This window comes from Fopius arisanus, unplaced genomic scaffold (genome assembly GCF_000806365.1).
Source record: "Fopius arisanus strain USDA-PBARC FA_bdor unplaced genomic scaffold, ASM80636v1 scaffold00048, whole genome shotgun sequence".
Lineage (NCBI taxonomy): Eukaryota > Metazoa > Arthropoda > Insecta > Hymenoptera > Braconidae > Fopius > Fopius arisanus.
In genome coordinates, this window is record NW_011887787.1 from 809,927 (window position 1) to 829,887 (window position 19,961).

Consider the following 19,961-nt stretch of genomic DNA (forward strand, 5'->3'; position numbering starts at 1 on the left):
GGAGGGAAAAACCTCATCTGAGGGAAAAAACCTGCCCAGGTACAGTCGTCCTTTTGACAGGACTACCGCTCGGCAGTGGAACCGTGAGATCAGAGCGCTATAAATTTTTGACCGCCGGTGCCCGGGATCGAACCCGGATCTCTGGCATGCTAGTCTAGCACTCTAACCGCACGGCCACTACCGTCGGTAATATTTTCATTAAATAAGCGCTAGATATATCCGCATATCTGCGAAATTATTATTATTTATACATATATGCAATAATTATTATATAAATGCAATAATAATTTCGCCGATGAAAAATCCCTTCGTCTCCCCTCATTACTCAAAAAATCGAAGAGAGAAAAGAGAAAGAAAGAACAAGGAGAACAATATCAAATCGAAAAATAGTTCAGAGGTAATAAATTCTGTTGTCCCTGAAATTCCTTAACCCCTCCCTCCCCCCCCCCCTTCCCCTACTGCCGCTGTTTACACGACGAGTGAGTGATATTATATCCAATTTTTTTCTCTTAAATATCTCAAATATATCTCGGATACAGAATTTTTAGAGAGATTATATATCCAGGGATTATTTAGATATCATCCAGATATATCTTCGGACAGATAATTTTAAAAAAGTACGTAAGAGTTATCGCGGAATTGATGAAATCAATACCCCCTTCGCATTTGAAATATGCAAGTGCGGGGGTAACACGTGCTGCAAGTTAATTTCGCTGAGTTCATTCGACCGAGGTGTGTTTTACTCAACTGCTGACGGAGCCCGAAATCTCGGCAACGGATTCTCCCACGCTTTCAGGATAAATATCTGGAGAAATTGAATTTCCAGTGTTTTCACTGGGTCTCACTCCCCATTTTCGTGATTGAACAATTTTTTCTCTCAGCATTTGAGAATATTTTAAACGATTCGTTAAAGCGAGATTGAAAATACGGATAAGTGAAGTAAATGTAATTACTCATAGCGGGTGGCGGAAAAAATATCCCCGGAAAAAATATCCCGGAAAAAAAATTCTCGGAAAAAATATCCCCGGAAAAAATATCCCCGGAAAAAATATCCCGGAAAAAAAATTCTCGGAAAAAATATCCCCGGAAAAAATATCCCCCCAATCATATATTTCATTTCTGTCACCCTTTTTTTTATGTACATATTTTTCCAAAGGTGCCCCCCCCCCCCACATAACACATTAAATGAAAATTTGAGAAAAGAAAAGATGATTTTAATTTCATGGGGAATCGAACCCTTAACCCTTTTATATGTCATAATAAATAAAGAAATTTTTTTCTAAAATGCATTTTGTAAATTATTAAAATTAGGATTTTTAAATATTTATTATTAAGAATTAAATATTAGAATTTTTCTTGGCGATAATTTTTCCGGAGATATTTTTTCCGGGATATTTTTTCCGGGGATACTTTTTCCGGGGATATTTTTTCCGGGGATATTTTTTCCGGGGATGTTTTTTCAGGGATTCCTCATAGCAGTGAGATTTTGATGATGGAGAAAGACGTGGATGTAATTGAAATATCATCGAACAGCTGCAGGGGATCAGTGATTAATTTTGATGGACTCTCCACGATTTGTTAACGGAATCCCACTTAGAGGCTTAGATAATACTTCAATTCTTGGTAGCAGAAGTGTAATGCAATCTTGTGGTGTACCAGTATAGTACTGAGGGCATTCGTCTCATCGTCTATCTTCACTTGCAAATGTGACCCGATTGCATAATAAACTGAGAGAAGCGCGAACCCAGACGCCAGAGACACTGTATGACCGGTAGCACACGGTCATCCAATGATCTTGAACTCTGGCTTGTACATACGATAAGGGCATGTACACGAACAATAGTATATTAAAAAAAAATTGAAAAAAAGTGCACTTTCTCAATTTTTCTCATTAAAAAATTCATTGTCATCACAAAATTGTCATGGTACACCTCAAAATAGGAAAATTACCTTTTTTCAAAATAAAAATAAATATCTCCAAAGTATTGAATTTTTGCATTTACATTTTTTTAAATTACATTTACTATTGTTATGTAAGAATTGAAAGTTTTTTCATGTTAATTCCATCGATAATTCGCAGAAAAAAAAATTTTAAATGTTAATTTTGGGTATGCATGTGTCGGGAACATCTCGAGTTGAAATGGGGAAAATTAGAATTGTTGGGAAAAGTTCCGTGAAAATAATGGAATTCTAGCAAAGAAAAAAAATGACTCCGTGTCGATTTCCAGTGAATTATGATGATTTAAGGGTAATTTTTACCAATTTCAAAGTCAACCACAGCAATAAAGAAAATAATTCGAAAAATTTAATTGCAATATTCTCGACAGTAGAACGAGAAATGAAGCGATCGATTGGTTCGACTAGTCGCTGGCGACCGGCTCCTTCAGCGTTAAAAATAGACAGGAGAATCATCTCCAATTTTCTCAAAATCATCGGACAAACCTGATTACACCGTTGTATTTCACATTTCGAGTGAATTCCAGTTTCTCCGATGAAACTGACAAACCCAGATTTATTCTTGATTGAAATTGACATGCGATTGAATGTGACATCAATAATTTCGCTAGTACAACAAAATCCAGAGCACCAGTTTTGGATAATCAAACGAATTCCACTGGTAACTCAGATAAAAAAAAAACATGCACTTCAAAATTATCCGATTGATTATGTCACCCCAGATACCCCAACCGTCCAATGAATTGAGGGATTGAATTGAGAACGAAACAATGTCCTGTTTTCAGGAGTTCTGTCCACAGAAATTGAAGGGATGTCTCCCGCAGGGATTTTATCGAATCGATCCAAAGGGTTTGAAATGCGGAATGTAGTGCCCCTCGACAGATGAATCTATTTTAGAAAACAAAGGGTTGCGCTCCAATCGAATGAGCGGATAAACCGAGAATCGAACTGATGGAAACTTGGCTAGAGGTAAATAGCCGGGGGGCCTATTCAGGTCGTAATGCAATACGTATGAAGGCTCATGTGGCTATCAATGACAAATTGACGGTTTGATCAGGTAACTCTAGACTGTCAAGTTAACGAAGGGAATCACTGCCGGACGTATTTCACTGGAAAAAAAAAGGGAAGAAATTCATTCCTTTCAATTATCCAATAATAGTTGGCATGAACCCCATGAAAACCCCGAAGCACCATAAACAAACCAATAAATGATAATAATCAAGATAATCTCGCGGAAAGAGAAGCGAAAATAAAAAATGAATATAATGAAACGGAAGAGCATCCGCAGGATGCACCGAAGGTCAGGTAGTAAGACCATCCAATGAAAGACGAATACCAAGTAAGAATTTCATTTGTAAACCAATGCACAATCGTCCAGCTCATGCCTCACCACTCATTCACATAACTTTCTGAAATTAATGGTTTCACGATGTACGTAGGCATCTGAATATCAACGGTTGGAGCTGATGACAATGGAAAATACACTGACATGATTCAGGTACAAACGAAACAATGAAAATAATCCAATTTTACGTATTAGTCTGTCATCTAGCCGCCCACATCCCGTGACTTGTGTCTTTATAATCTCCACTTGCAGCCACTAATATTTCAGATTCGTGCGCGAAACATCGGTCGAGGAAGAACGCATCAGGGTGTTCGATTCTTCAGCGATATTATTGATTCTGTGAATATCCAAGTATAACTGTAAAACAAGAGCTAGGTATAATGGCGAGACATGTGGTCTGCTGGATTTTTCTTGGAATGGCCATGCAAGCGCTTCTGGTGTCTGCTGGGGTAAAAATTTATTGTTTAATTCATGGCTGAGTTATCGAACTGTTGAGTCATCTCATTGGAAATCCTTTCCACAGAGACCAGATTTCATTACTGATGACATGATGGCTATGGTTGCTGATGATAAGGCAAGGTGCATGGGTGCACATGGAACCACCGAAGGTACCATCCTTTAATCAACTTCAATGCACATCACATAATGGCTTTCTGCTTTTCCAAATCGTTTGATGTCAATTGTAATCAGGAGATCAGGTCATCCAGTGCTTCAAGCCATTGAGATCTGATTATGAAGAGAGTATTTGTGATTGACAGCAGATCATTACTTTTTACAGCTTTGATCGATCAAGTGAATAACGGCGCTCTCCCAAACGATCGAGCTTTGACTTGCTACATGGACTGCCTCTTCTCAGCTTTCGGTGTTGTACGTATCTGGTTTTCATCTTCACGACAAAGTGGATAAACCTTGCGATCATTTCAGATCGACGAGGGTGAACTTGAGGTGGACATGCTGGTTGGATTCCTCCCAGATCACATGCAGGACGCAGCACGAGATCTTTTAGAAACTTGTGGAAAAGAGCGTAAAACACGATCTCTAATTATCTTGTACCAGCATTCCTGATGAATCCACTGATTTCTCCTTTAATTCACAGCTGGAGCTGATCCGTGTGACAAGGTCTTCAACATCGCCAAGTGTGTGCAATCAAAACGACCAGATGTAAGGAAAAAATCGATTTTTTCAAGATTCTATAACGATATCTAATCCCTTCAAACTCTTTTCAGCTGTGGTTCATGATTTGAAGTGGATCGGAAGTAGAAACAGCGCTGGGCGAGTTAGCAGATGAGTGTAGTCAATTAATTGGAGATGGACACGTTAAATTCCGGGGATAACTCAACCGGAGGGTGAGAGAAGAATGAGAAGACATCAATCAGTAATTTTCGACGGTCAACGATCGCTGGTTTCTAGAAACTCAGATGATATGATTGGAGATTGCAATGTGTGTGTGTGTCCTTCGATGCATGAATGCGCGATACGTGTGACAGGCAACGACAATTTATTAGAAACAATCATTAAGGCGACCGTTCCAAGGCACAAAGTACTTAATCAATGATGAAACAATCGATAGTATTCCAATGAAATAAAAATTTATGCAGACGTAGTCAACCTGACGATGAACTCCTTTCATCCTAGAGAAGCCAAATGCCAAACAATGACAGCGAAGGCATTGAAGACTAGTTTAATAACAAAAATAGAGTTGAGATCATTGTGAACACAAGAATCTGTTATGAATGTCACAGCAACATCCGAGCGCTCTCACAAGGATTGATTGCCTGAAGTTTTCACAAAGCTAGAACCATTCTCATATTCTTCTACTTCAAATAACTTTGAAACTCTCCAACGTGCCCGGCTTTCTAAAAAATGTAGCACTCCAAATGAAAACTCAAATTGCTCAGCGAAATATTTTGCTTTTATAGCCTAGGACAGAGAGCCACTGGTGATAAAACAGTGGCAACACACCCAACTTCATTCTCGTTTAGGAAAGATGGAGAATAGCAACTTTGTTGTAATTAACTTTAATACTTGAAATACGTCGTAAGTTGAAGTTAGCGAGTTCTAGCGTGAACCACGAGTTTCACGTTTGGGCACATTTCAAGTTACAAGACATTAAGGGTACATTAGAATTAATACTGCACGGGCTTTGAATTTCATTTACCCGAAGAGGCATTCGTTCTTCGGCAAGCATATTAAATAATGCAAATTCAGGGAATCTCGTGCTGGGTAGGGGTTCCGTGGTTTATTAAGCGTTAAATATGTAGCGAGGCTGGTGAAATGGGTGGTAGTAGGTTTGTTAAGAGCCCACCGGGGTTTCCCGAAAATTAATGAATACACTCGTATTGAATTATTCACTGCTATGGTTGATATAATTGAGTTTATGGTTAAGATTAGATGGTAATCTGATTGACAATCACTAGGATGCGTTCACCAAGCTATCCATGCTGGTGTCGACTACTGGATTAATGAGCTGGGAGAATTTTAAGTGAATGGAGATCTAATAAGCATCAGATAGTTCCGCTCATTGAGTAGATGCTATTAATTTTACGATTATCCCATAGATTTTGATGGATTTATCATCAGGATGTCATTGTCGCGTCTTCTCAATGGCATTTTTGCTTTGTTGTACAAAAATATGTATCACAGAGAAAAGATTACCATTGGGATGAGCAATTGTTTCAGTTTTTTCGTATTTTCAATTGCTCCAATTCATATTATATACATATATATATATTATATATATTTTTACGCAATAATTGAATGGAAAAATCAAGAATTTTATTGGTTTTGAGATGATTTAGAGGATTATTAAGTGTCTAGTGATAATTGAATGGTAATTATTCTCTGTACATGTCTAGTTATGACTCGGTACCTTAAGATCGATAGAGTGAATAGCAGCAGAATTTGGAGAAGGATCTTTCGTAGGTGCTCTCTTTGTAACAGTGTTGTTAACATTTGGCAGAGATCCTCCACCCGTGTACTGATTTCCCAGGTTAATGTGAAGATGTTTACTGCCACTGGACTGGGGTGGACTAGCACCAGCACTCTTCACAGAGAGAGTCTCTGGGACACCACCAGTTCCAGTAGGACTCGTACCAACTGAACTGCTTGCTGACGCCACCTAAGCAATTCCAGCAACACCACGTTTTTCCTTTTCCCAAATTAACCATTTATAAATTAACAGCAAAGTGTAGATGCATGCACTTCAAAGGATGACAGAATTTGTGATTGATAATAACTGATAAATTTCGGGCTCAATCAGTACAAAACAGAGATTGACATCCAATTTTCATATTTCAAGGTACATCTACGGCAATCAAATGGGACTAGATAACTATGTGCTATAGGTTTCAAATTTTGAAATTATATTTGTTCAAGAATTTTTTTAATAATTGATTCAGCTTTGATCATTAAAAGGTCTGGCTTTGAGAAATGAATAATTCGTAAACTGGCGAGAGATCATCACAGAGACTTGCTTTTGTGACGTCTCTTCATGTCTCAATCCCTTTCCAAATCTAATGATCAGTGATGCTGACGCAGTTGAAACGTGGAAATTTCAGTGGATCCCTCCTGGGAGAAAGTCTACCTTTCCGAATGGACAAAGTTCTCGCATTCAAGTTTCTTCATTCCACACCGTGCCTTTGTGAGCAGAAACAATTTCGGAACTTCAATTTTTTAAATCTTTTCGACTCCAATTCATGTTTCGCAACAATGAACTTTTCCTCTGATACAACTCCCCGGCATTTCGGTGCTTTCGTTATCTATTTTGTCAGCACGAGGCCGTTCCTTATCGTTCAAAAGAAAGACGCTCGCTGGAACGTGTTCGTCAGATATAAATTTTGGAAAATAAGTAGTCAGAATTGAAATAGTACCAAAATGAATGGTCTTTCAAGGTTAGACCCTTTAATATATTAACGGAAATTGATATTGGCGTTTAAAAAGTTAGAACATTGATAAAAATCTAAAAAAAATCAACTGTCTTCTCCCAAATTTTTTAATGCGATTTTATATTTTCGCGCCTGGACCCAACAATTTACACTGAGAAAAAAATTGAGTGAATTAAAAATAAAATATGTCTCAAACTAACAAACGAAATTAATGAATAGTCGCAACCCATGTGACTACCAGTGCTAAAGATTGGATTGAATAAACTTGTTTAGAAAACTAACTGAAATTTTGGAGTTCAATTATAAATTCACCTGTTTGTGATAATCCAAATTAGTAATTAATATTCATTAAAATATGTGCCTGAGGGTATATTCAATTTAGAAACCTATTTGATAACCTCAACTAACTATTATTTTTTGTATATTGAGATCTGAAAAATCTTTTCTACCTTCTCAATAGTCACAAAAATTAATATAATAAATAATTCATTTTTCTGTTTTGATTTTACATAAATATGTCATTAAGAATAGATTTATTTGTTTTCAATGCAAAATTGGCGCGAATCTATCAAAAGATTGAATCAATCAAACAGTTATTTACTTCAAAAATATTTTTCATCGTTTTCACTAATTTAATTTAATAAAATCAACCATTTTTGGTGGTTAACAAATAGATTCATTGCTTTTCAGTAAATTTTTCTCTGAGTGTACGCGTCTCAGTACACGAACCTGGAGCTAGTACTTCAACAGAGATTGAGTTGATAAACTTCAATCGAGGAATAACAATTGCAATGAAGGCATTCTCTGGTTTATTCATTTTGGAGTTTTATCTTCCTATTTCTGAAAGTTCCGAGACACTCATCGAGCCACACGTGCAACCAGAGTAATTCGGTAAACTTTTAGTGTATTTGCGCAATTTTACACTCGTAGTTATCCATACGTGGACCCGATACCACAATAAAGTCGTTCGAATGAGACGATAACATTTTATTGTTGTACCGAAACGCAGGAAAAGGAAACTTGAATGCGATGAGTTTTGTTTAGATTTCGATTTCGAGGAGACGATCGTTACATCAGCAATAACAGTCAAGGTAACGGTTGCCGAATAAAAAAAATCCCACTGTCAGGTGTTCCCTGGCCTTTCACCGGTATACGAAATTATAATTTGTGAGAGAATAAAACAAAATTATATGATCAGGAGTTATAAGTCTAACGAGGCAATCAGAATTCATTTAGAAATTATATAATATTTTAGAAAACCTTGTAAACAGGAAATAAGAGAAAACGTTAGTATCAATTTGAATATTAATCGAACGAAACGGCCAATGGAAGGGAATGATTGGGAAACCTGTTGTCGTCACTTTGTAAATACTTATTTACCGTAATATGCCTACGTGCTGATTATAAATTCCACGACTGGTTTCTTATTGTAAGTTGAGAAAAGAAAAATAATGAAAACAATCCCGAGATCTTTTAATTAACAAGAACCTCAGAATCGACTGCTCATTCAATTTCATGGAAAACCTGTTCCACATTCCGGAATTTTTCCTACTCCAATCATTCCATTGATTGATATTACAATCACGGATGCAGTAGTAAATCGATAGACCAAGAGTCATTTTCACTCAGACTTCAGGGTTTTCTCGATATCTCGAAATCCAAAAGAGATAGGGAAATCTTCGCTTGACCTTTTTTGCAGCTCTCATTTCGCTCGACAAAAAATATTCCAACGAAAATATCGATATCTCCCTTCGATTCGGAGATATTAATCAGAAAGTATCTAGAAGGTGAGTTAATCCCCTTCATTTATCGATTAATCATTAATTCAATAAAGAAATTAAATTGAAATAAAATAAACTGAAATCGAAATAGAAAAAAAAAATGATTATTTCGATTATTTTATTCTTCATTCTCGTAATTTTTTTCCACAACTAAGAAAAAAGAAAATATACGGTTTGAATTTCTTCGTGAGAGACGAATTCCGAGTAACTGAATAAATTCAGAAATTCAAATGCGACCCTAATGAATATGATAATGAAGCAACCATCGCGATTTACTATTTTCTGTTTCGTATCCCTCTGGACGATCGTCATTCAGCCCTCGTTATTATTTATAAACAAACTGAGAGAAATAAAATGATAAATGATATGGGTTCAATGGCTACATGAAAACGTGGAAAGAGGAAATAAAAAATTCGGATTCTCTCACGTTCGTTCGGATTCCCTTCAAGAGTTACTGATAACAGGGCACAAATACAGCTACTCATATCTGAGAATGTTTTCTCACACTTGTGTAATCAAAGAAAAAAAAACTTGAATACTCGTGATTGTAATTAGCCGAGTATCGAGCAATGCAATTTAGCATTATTCTGCGCATTCATCAACGAGAACATTTTCAATATTTCTGTAGACATTCAGAGCAGCTCGAAATTTGACAGCGAAACACGTGTTGTTTTCAACGAAATACATCAAATATTGATATTAAATTGATTGACGTAAGAGAATCATTCATGGATGAATGAAACAAATAATAGACGAAAATTCGATATCGAGTCGAATCTGTTTGCCGGTAAGTTTTTTGGGAATATCTTTGAAATTAAGAGAGGTAATCGAATTTTTGTTGAGATTTCTTTTGTTGCGCGTATTGAGAGCTACAAAAAAGGGTGTCTTGCTAGATATCGCTATCTCCTTCAGTTTCAGAGATATTTCGGAAGAACTGCATGTGCGGACTTATGGATCATGTAATTATGAAAACTTGAAGCCAGTTTTTATTTAATAAAAATTTGGTAGAACAGACGACTTCAATCGTTGCAGATTATGGAAGCACGAGTTTTTAAATAAATCCTCAAAGCAAATATTGATAAATTCAGTACGATTGACGTAAGAGAATCATTCATAAATTGAGAAATAAAATTGGCTGGAACAAATAATTGAATGAGTTTCTCATTGGAGGAGAATTTTTAAAACGGGAATATTATTTGAAAAATGTTGGAATGGGTTGTAGAGATTCAAAGGATTTGTTGACTGATAATCGGTGAGAGGTCTTGAGGTTTTTACATCAGTAAAAATTAAAAACAAACAGGGGATTTAACCCGTACATGAGTCAGCCCCAATTAAAAGAGAAATAAATACTCAAATCAAATATTGATAAATTAATTGACGCAAAGGAGTAATTCGCAAAACGAAATGGGACACAACAACTGAAATACAAATTTGAATGGATTTTTTTTTATTGAAGTAGAGTTGAGAATTTAATCGGGTTTCAATGAAACCGCAGCTTTCACAGCTGCAGCCTTCAGATAAAATTCGACAACTAATATCAAACTGAGCACGTGGAAGAAATTTCTGTATCAGTAAAAATTAGAATCGACTATTTGACCCAGAAAAATTGATTAAATCCCGGGTTTTCGCGATACAAACACTCGAACCAATATTGATAAATTAAATTCAATTCGCTGGAGTGAAGGATTGATGGAATAGAAATAAAAAAAATCAATCAAATTACAAAATGGGATGAACCTCTCAACGACGTTCAATTAAAACCGAAACTGGAATAAAATATAACGCTCCTCTTGCTGAATTCATTTCCTCGAGTTAAAAAATTAACGGTCGAAAGGAATAATGATACAATAAACAAGAAAAAAATTCCCAAAATTGCGGATTGAATTTTGAAGAATTCCTGGAGTTCTTGGAGCGTATATGGTAATTAAAAATTGACGAGTCACTTTTGTAAATGCAAGTCTAATTACTGTAATCAGTAAATTCGCTCAATAAATCATAAAAATCGACGGTAAACTATAAACTCTTTTCCTCGTAACCCTCTCAATCTATAAATACAAAAATGTGTTCACGATTCTGAAAAAGACGTGAAAAACCAAATCGTCTGCAGCGGAGGCCATTGGCAGTAAAATTCGTGAATGTCTCCAGTATCCGGTTAAAATCCATCCCACGATTGTCTCAGAAAATGAAAACATATTCCCCTTTCCAAAAGAAAAAAAATTAAAATTGCCCCTGGAGTTGCTCTCATCCGATGCTCTCCAGACTCGACAATTTCCCGCCCATAATCGCAATTATTCCCACTCCCAAGCAATGACAAAAAGTGGAAAAAACAATAAACCATCTGTACGCAGCTGCTTATTAACAAAAAAAAAAGAAACACGGAGATGAGGGGAAAAAATTCCTCACACATTTGGATTAACTCTCATGCACGTTAACTCCGTGTGACTCTTAAAATATACACAAGGAAGTGCACACGTCCGGGCTTTCACGAATGTTTACGTTTCCTCTGCCGTCGGCAGAGGATCTAGTCCTCGTGCACCAGCAAAATTCTTCAGTATACTAACGAAAAAAAAGGGCCCAGAAAACATGTGCAGGGGGATTAAAATAATAAAATTGAGGGAGTCCTATGTAAGAGCAAAACTATCCCACAAAAGCAGTTCACTTGACCATGTGCAACACCGAAAAGTAGGTTAATTCATAAATTCATGTGGAATTCTTACCCGACTGGTGACATCCGAAACCTCACGCATAATAGCTTCAAAAGCAGCTGTCTCCTCTGCCTGTTTCTGGTTGAGAAGGGCGATCTTTTCACTGAATTTCCGTGGGTTCGCCATGATGGCCACTTCACAAGATACCACTAAATATTTTCCCAAAAGAATAAAAATTAAAATAAACTAAAAATTCACCCAATAAACCAAATAATTTCCTCCTCCCCCCAACACCACAAATCACCACTGAATATTCACCTCAGTCGTCACAGCAACTCGGACTATTCACCGAGCGTTGATCAATTATTCAACTCCAAAAAGTCGCACCAAAAAAAAAAACCACCACTGCTTGGTGAGACAGATATCACCTCCCCACTGCACACGAGTTGTTTTTTTATTTTCACGCCACCTTCCACCTCTTTATTTTTCGCACACAACTACCAAAATATTATTCCACGACGAATCCACCAGCGATAGACACCGAGAGCTGTACTGAGAGCAGTAAAACAAAGGACAATTGGCTGATCACAACACTGATACCCTCAGTATGTCATCATCGTGGGATAAAACAACCCAAAATGTTTACACTCTGACATTTTCACTGACAAATCCTACCACCCATGAATAACCATGTCAACCCAAATTTCATGGTAAACACTGGCCTCGCAACAACCCGTCAACATCAACTAATTCACAACTCCACGACACATTTGTTTGTCATGATTTTCAGTTTTATCGAGATTGAGTAACACTGAATTGCATTAATTCCATCACAATGTATTGACTCGTCTATTTATTATTATCTTTTTTTTTAGAGGGAAAACACGACTGACTCTACGATTGACTGACGGTCACTGATACGCAAGATTATGCGGCGCAGAGCGCCACGCGCATCGCGCAGAAACTGATGTTTTTTGTGGAGCCATTGGGATTGTATCACTACACAAACGATTTCACTGCACCGTTTTTTTTTTTTCAATTTTTATTTATCTCCAGTTCCAGCTCAGGGTCTCCCCCCTCTTTTGTGATATCGTGAATTTCAATCGAAAATGTCGGATGTTTTTTTTTTGTTGCCTCGCACTTTGACACAGCTTTATCCCCAGTCTCTCGGGTTAGGGGAAGCAAGGGGAATGGTTTAAGATTACCCTGGCGGAGGTTATTTTAGCTTTGAGTGGTTGTGGATTTAGGAGGGAGCTGAGATGAGCAGTGCATTGCGCGCGGGACGATGACAGACTGAGGAAGCCCGCCCATTTCTGCTCAGCTGATGGCGCCATCATCTGTTTTACCGATCGCCGCACTAAATGTCTCAATGGGAATTGCCGTTTTTTATTTGGTAATTGATGAGTTACGAAGGGAAAGTTACGGGATTGTGTGCGGCAATTATGATATTACAAATTACGATGATAATTTAATTAATTAGTATTTTTAACTAAAAAAAAATGTTTTTTTTAATGAAAAAAAAAATAAGCGGTTGGACCTTTTAAATTATAATGAGAAATAAATAAATTACGATTTTTGTTGTGTAATTTTTGGAATTCAAATGAACTTCGTAAATTACGGTTCAGAATTTGTATTTGACGGTTGATTTTTTTTTTTTTGTGCTAGCGCGCATTCTCGCGGGAGTTCAGCGGCCATTTCAAATATATATTTTCATCCACGGCCTTCGATTTTTGAATATCATTATGTGTCAGGTTGCAAACAAACTGGAGAATGTTATGAGGTCTTTCACTGATATTTTAATTAACTTTCTCAAGTGTTGAAGATAATTGAGGTGAAAGGTTGAGAATTAATTCGATCGGTTGAAATTATTCGGAGGTGGGAGAAGACAGTTGTTGGTTTATATTGAATATCGGATATTCAACGAATGGCCTTCGGTATTTTTCCTCGTTTGTATTATCTGCGATATTTGTCATTCTACGGTCGCACGTCCGTTGAGACTTGTGGAACCGCATCTGTGCAATTTGTGAGGATTTTTGTGACATTTCGGGGATTACTGGGTGTATTTGATCTAGTTATTTCGAAGGGTGAGGAATGTACAAGTTCCCTGAGGACCTGGAACTTGAGGAACTGCCGAGCAATATTTATCAGGAACTCCTCGATGAACTGGATGTTGATAATAATTGGATTAATTTGGGAGAATACGTTGCGCAGCAGCTGGAACTTGGGTAAATGAAATTAGGAATTAGTTATCGTTATTTTATTTTTATTTTTAAATGCAGGAAAAGTACTTTTTGTATTCCTTCCATCAGGTCTTCGTTTTAGTAGAATCATTCATGGAATTGATCACTGATTAATATGGAGATTTCGCAGGTCTCGATGGGTGAGGTCTCTCGAGGGCAGGGGAATTATCAGGGGAAGGGTATCCCCAGCTGATAATTTATTGTGCCAATTGAGCATTAGAATGTGCACCGTGGGAAATCTGGGGGAGTTGCTCGAGGACTGCGGTCTTTTCAGGGCACTATCAATTTTGAGAGAAACAGGTATTGATTCGGAGTTTTTCCTCAAAATTCTACAGATTTCTGAAACCTTGTGATGTCTGAATATTTATATCTTTACGGAAAGTTACGATAAAATGGGACTGATTTTTCCGGTCGCCTCGAATGTTTGGTCTGTCTAATTAAGGCTCGGGTGGATCATCTAGAAAAGATCATTTACTCTGAAATTCGGATTCCTAATTACTTTGGCAATTAATCGTTTTTTTCAATAATTGTTAGCTAGCGTTCTAGCGGTTGTCAACAACTAGGCCGCTAGCTAACAATTATCGGAAAAAACTATTAATTGACGGAGTAATTAGAAGTCCCAATTTTGGAGTAAATTATCTTTTCCAGACAGTCCATCCGGGCCTTAAATTAAAATCCTCTCTCGAACGTACACCGCAATCGAATTTAATTTGTTGGCGTGAATATTTGAAAATTCGACAAATTCAAAAATTCCAACAAGAGTTTTCGAGAGTCGAGACATTGTTACAATTTCGTTACTTGAACGAGGAAATTTCATTCGTCAAGACTATTAATATTCAATTCTGCTCCGGAAATTGACCGATGAAGTCATAAAATTACAATAAACTCGGTACCCTGAAAAAGTCCACATGAATATTAATCCTCCAATGAATCAATTCAGTTCATCCGTAATTTTTGGTGGAAACGCAAGGTCTCAATTGATTGCCGTTCTGAATCAAACTATTAATTACAGAATCATTGGTGATAACGAGACACCCAAATTTCCCCTGCCAGCAAGTGAAGGTGTCCCTGGGGAGAAAAATTCAGTTAATTTGCGAGGCGACAGGCCTTCCACCTCCCTCTTATGCCTGGTACCATGGGGATTCCATCCTGAATAACGCAGGTGCCAAAGAATTGAACCTAGAAATAACTAGAGAAGACCAGGAGGGCGAGTACAAGTGTTTGGTCTCTCAGGTTGACATCGAGGGGAGAATCCTAGAGGAACTCATATCAGAATCAGTTTACGTCACTGTCAATCCAACTCCAATTGTCATCGAGCGTCAACCACTGCGATTCGTTGAAATTAGAAAGGGGAAATCCCTGGTTTTATCCTGCAAAGTCAAGAGCCACCCAGAGCCCATTTACCAGTGGTTCAGGGATAACACCAAATTGGAGATGCAGACGTCTAATGTCCTAGAAGTACGAAAACACAATCATTTGCCAATTGTAAATTAATATTTGCAGTAGAATTTTTGCAGTGGCATTCTGTATTTCCGTTGATTATCGTTTTATCTCAATAACTATTGATTTAAATTGATAATATCAAATAACTTTTTTGTAGGTGATTAAATTTCCAACAGAAAAGATCTTTTGATTTTTTGTCGTGAAATCAATAGTTTTTCAGATAAATCGATAATTTCACATTATAACTTTTTGCTACTACATTCAAATGCAGTTTTACCTTCTGATTTGAATTTTATTTTGTAGATAGAAAATTTTAACGCTAATGACGAGGGAAAATATTACTGCTACATGAAAAATCCAGTCAGTGAAGTCTGCACGGAGAGATGCAATGTTATTGTAAGTAATAATGAATTTGAGGTGAGGTTGAAGTTAATTAAAAATCCTCTTCGGTTGTTCATGCTGATGGATCTCAGATGGAGTTACCCAGGGAGAAGGCAACGGCAAAAATAGCATTATTAATTGCCAACGAGGATTACGACCACCACGAGAGGCTCAAGACCCCCAAGAATGACGTTGCCAAACTCGCCAAGTTGCTGCAAGAGATTGGATTCAAAGTTATTTGCTTTGCTAATTTGGATATTCAACAGATGAAAAATGCTATGGCTATTTTTGCTGCAGCTCTGTCCGAAGGAGCTTATGGTAATGAAAAAAAATAGTGGACATTGTGGAAATATTGCAGACATTTCATTTTTGAAGTTTTTCAAGATCAAATGCACGTGAAAAAATATACCATTTTTAAGTTTCATTATTATTTAATGCATCACGAAGGTTTGTCACTGCAGAATTATTTTTCTACTTCCACAGAAAATATTTGAACACATTCACAAAACTTTACTAATCAAGACAAAAAATGTCGGGCGTTAATATAACATTTTTCGTTATTAATTTTGCAATTTATCGTTGTCAGGGCTCTTTTATTTCGCTGGTCATGGCTTCAAGATGCAAGAGAGCTACGTGTTGTCAGTAGATGCACCCAAATCATTTCTTAGAAGCGATGCTATTTGTGAGAGTGAGATATTGTCGATAATTATGCCAAAAGATCCTGCACTTCTTGCTGTTATCCTTGATACATGTCAGACAGTTCCTCCAAGGTGAATTTGTGGATTAAAATGGAGAAATATTCAAATATGCAGTGATGAAAGAGAAAATTGCAGTTAGCCATGTTTTTTTTATTGCAGGGAATTAAATCCAGATATTCACAGGGAAATACCGAAAGTAAATGAGTACAGGAGCAGGAAGAACCTGAGGAATTTAATTCAGGCTTACTCAACGTCCAGCCATCGACCTAGTTACGAAAGATCAAGTAATGAGAATGGACTGTATGTCACTCATCTCAGTAAATTCATGGCAAAGGATATCCCTGTGCAGAAGGTCTTCGAGGAAGTCGGCAGATGTAATTTTTATTATCAGTATTCTAATAATTCAATAATAACTTCAGTATCATTCCCAATGTCAACTATTTCGCTACTTAATTATTTCCTCATTCCATTCCAGCCATCGACACCTGGTTCAAGGGCAAAGAACGAAATCAAATTCCAATGTTTGCGTTGACCGTCACTAAACCTTTCAGACTGACCGATGGAATTTATGCGAGTAATTAGCAACAAATAATTCCACAAATGTTTCAATTATCGATTAGTTCCTCCATTTTGATCTTTTAATTTTAGAAAATACGTCAGAACCCTCGGAGTTGGAGCAATTACTCTCGTTTCCCTCGAAAAAAATTGAAATTTTGTTTCAACAGAGTGGAATCAACTGCCAGGTGCAAATATCTCCATACCTCAAGCCCTTCTGTAATTTTGTAAAGCTATCGTTTCATGCAGTCGATGGGTTATCAGTGAATCTCTACAACTTAGTGCCTATAGAGCCTAATAATCTGTTCCGATCGAAAAACAACGAATTCTGGATTCACAATCCCCAGAGAAGCAAAGTAAGTCTAATGTCGCGTTGTACGTTTTTAGTGATAATTTTTTTAAACAGAGACCTTCATTTATTTGTGGTTTGTGATCTTCTCAGGGACCTCTCGCAATATTCATCGAACGAGATGGAAATCGAGTGGGAGCATCAGCTCTCAAACTAATGGATTACGTACCTAAGATTCTTCAGAGCTTATGAAAATCCATGGAAACGCATTTTGTACTTCAGACGAATGAAATGTAGAAAAATAAATTTTTCAAACAAAAATGTATTTTACAGTTCTTCATAAAGAAGAGTCTTGCAGCGTTTTTAAACATTAATTATCATCGTCGGCTTAAGTATTCAACACAGATGATTATTTCTGGAACAGTAAAATAAATATGAAGAATAAAGAGAAAGTGAGAATAGTGAGAAAATAATTTCTTGACTTACATATGCTAAAAGCATGACTTGATTACACAAATTAATGATCCAGGGCGCGTCAATGCCATTAGTATAATCTTTGACGAATTTATAATTCGCGACGAATATTTTGTCCCGATATTCTGGCATGAGGCCCATTTTCAATGGGGGATTAATATTCTTTTCTCTCAATTGCTTTAAACCCCTCAGTGAATAAAACACCACGAATATTTCAGCGAAAGACTTTTTATTTTCTGAAATCAAAAAAATTACGAGTATGAAATCAGACCCATGCTAATTAACAAGATAATTATTTACCTCCTTCTCCCTCGTACAGCATTCTAATGGTGTAGGGGAAGTATCCATAAATATCATCTTTATTTATGGCAATGAGTTCTTTTTGTGATGATGTTAGTGTACAAATCTTTTGTCTCAATTTTTGAATGACTTCGGGAGTTACGAGACCCTCCAGGGCCTCGTAATTTTCTCTACTCAGAAAATGAGATACGACGTCAACTGCCTGAGGAAAAATGAAACCAGATGTAAATTATGGATGAGAAATTTTCCGACACCAAACTAATTGTAAATAAAATAAATTCCGTACGTGTTTGGATGCAGAAATAAACTCTGGTACGTCAAATCCAGGATCAATTCTCCTGAGGTGCCCCTGAAGATGAAGAATACTTGAAATAGTTGTAAAAAATCCAGGCACAATGTGAAGATCGTCGTCAGTCAACGGTGGCAGGACGCTCTCGGGTGTCGGATTTTCCTGGGTATCAGTGCTGTAGCATCTCCACCGGGATAATCCCATAGCTGATACCCCAGATCCACTCTTGTCGAAAAATCCATCGAAAGTACGAGATGTTCTCTTCCTCTGTGACGCGACTATTCTGGCGATTTGACGGATTCTCGTCGTGGAGAAGCTCTTGGAAATATTGCAGAACATTTCACGATTGCAAAACCAGGAAAATTCCTGGCATTATCCACCAATAGTTCCGGTCCACTGTCGAAAATTCGTGGAGGAGCTTTCTAACCTCAAATCCTCTAAAAAAAAACCCTTAACAATTTTAATAAAAAATCTCAGCCCTCAGTCCCTCCGAGAATGAACCCCCGCACTTTGACAAGCGATCAAATGACAAATTAAATTATTTATTGTTCATTTCTTCATTATTCAAGTCCGGTGAATGCCCGGAAAAATTTGAACTTTAAGTCTAATTTCAGGAGTTGCATCGGTGGGTTGACTGATGAGTCAAGGTGACCCAGTGCGTTAATTTAGGCGAAGCTCCCAAATGCAGGTCATGAATATCGTGCATTTGGATATTATAAAGATGAAAGTGATAATTTTACTATAAATTTGCGAGAAATATTACCTAGTTTGTAATATAGGTATTCAAACAAAGTGGCGCCCCTCTTGATGATTCTCTCTCTCACATGATTAGAGGGCAGGCAAAGAAGATTTCCGGAGGACTTATCAGTGGGCAATTTATCATTCAATGAATTTGCATCAGACCGACGTATTTCCCAAAGAGGATTGATTGAAGTAGAGGCTCAGTTCTGGGGGTTGGAGTGACCCCAGCAGCATCGTAGTACTGCACCCCAAGAGAGGGAGGGCGCCACAGGCATTGAATACTAATTTCGTAACGCAGAAAATAACCTTCACCCACTCAATTGGTCCCTCTGACAGCGCGACTGCTACTGAGGCAGTTACCGAGTCGGCTGACGGGTTGGCACCCCACCACGTGCGTGCGACCCCCTCTTTTTCTTGGGGTGAGGTGGGGTGCAATGCCGGTGGGGTCACTCAAGCCCCCACTGGGCGGCTCAGTTCTGGGGGAGTACCTCACCCCAAGAGAAAGAGGGGGCCGCACCCAATGGTGGGGGGTGCTGACCCGTCAGCCGACTCGGTAACTGTCTCAGTGGCAGTCGCGCTGTCAGAGGGACCGCTGTCAGAGGGGCAATCGACTGGGTGATTTTTATTTTCTGAAAATTTTCAATTTTTCAATTTCAATGAATACCTCCTCGATTTTAATGCTCCCCTGATACTTTTTTGAAAATTTAAAATTTTTCAATTTCAGTGAATGATTTCTCGACTTCCATGCGCCCCTGATATTTTTTTGAAAATTTTGAATTTTCAAATTTCGGTGAATACCTCCTCGATTTTCATGCTCCCCTGATACTTTTTTGAAAATTTCGAATTTTTCAAATTTCAGTGAATACCTCCTCGATTTTCATGCTCTCCTGATACTTTTTAAAAAATTTCGAATTTTCAAATTTCAGTGAATACCTCCTCG

At 37.5% G+C, this 19,961-nt stretch overlaps 4 protein-coding genes across 9 annotated transcripts in view; 2 read left to right on the plus strand and 2 right to left on the minus strand.

Moving 5' to 3' along the window:
- The window catches only part of LOC105267603 (CREB-regulated transcription coactivator), a 32,793-nt gene extending 19,901 nt beyond the window's left edge, over window positions 1-12,892 (minus strand). For 4 of the 5 annotated variants that reach the window (XM_011306565.1, XM_011306567.1, XM_011306566.1 and 1 more), the window contains exons 1-2: window positions 11,684-12,892; window positions 6,171-6,419 (exon numbers count right to left, since the gene is read on the minus strand). In XM_011306565.1, coding sequence (XP_011304867.1) covers window positions 6,171-6,419; window positions 11,684-11,797 — 363 coding nt within the window. In that variant the 5' untranslated portion in view covers window positions 11,798-12,892. The remainder of the gene's footprint in view (window positions 1-6,170; window positions 6,420-11,683) is intronic. The other variant, XM_011306568.1, reaches the window with a different exon arrangement.
- Window positions 3,557-4,909, plus strand: Obp69a (Odorant-binding protein 69a). Its single transcript, XM_011306563.1, has 6 exons — window positions 3,557-3,750; window positions 3,825-3,909; window positions 4,080-4,168; window positions 4,226-4,325; window positions 4,398-4,462; window positions 4,528-4,909. The coding sequence occupies exons 1-6, from the start codon at window positions 3,682-3,684 to the stop codon at window positions 4,543-4,545; spliced, it is 426 nt and encodes a 141-aa protein (XP_011304865.1). The 5' UTR covers window positions 3,557-3,681; the 3' UTR covers window positions 4,546-4,909.
- A 549-nt stretch (window positions 12,893-13,441) lies between the features above and the next one.
- Window positions 13,442-17,564, plus strand: LOC105267605 (mucosa-associated lymphoid tissue lymphoma translocation protein 1). Of its 2 annotated transcripts, none has more exons than XM_011306570.1 (10): window positions 13,442-13,836; window positions 13,982-14,151; window positions 14,864-15,309; window positions 15,598-15,690; window positions 15,768-15,993; window positions 16,262-16,445; window positions 16,533-16,747; window positions 16,849-16,947; window positions 17,022-17,284; window positions 17,371-17,564. In XM_011306570.1, the coding sequence occupies exons 1-10, from the start codon at window positions 13,703-13,705 to the stop codon at window positions 17,467-17,469; spliced, it is 1,929 nt and encodes a 642-aa protein (XP_011304872.1). In that variant the 5' UTR covers window positions 13,442-13,702; the 3' UTR covers window positions 17,470-17,564. The 2 variants fall into 2 exon arrangements, with proteins under 2 accessions (XP_011304872.1, XP_011304874.1); XM_011306572.1 differs by having other exon boundaries at window positions 13,766-13,836; window positions 13,921-14,151.
- LOC105267604 (uncharacterized) lies at window positions 17,520-19,189 on the minus strand. The gene is made up of 5 exons (XM_011306569.1): window positions 19,044-19,189; window positions 18,278-18,717; window positions 17,992-18,193; window positions 17,704-17,927; window positions 17,520-17,632 (listed from the first exon to the last, which is right to left on the minus strand). The coding sequence occupies exons 2-5, from the start codon at window positions 18,617-18,619 to the stop codon at window positions 17,627-17,629; spliced, it is 774 nt and encodes a 257-aa protein (XP_011304871.1). The 5' UTR covers window positions 18,620-18,717; window positions 19,044-19,189; the 3' UTR covers window positions 17,520-17,626.
- Window positions 19,190-19,961: the final 772 nt, after the last annotated feature.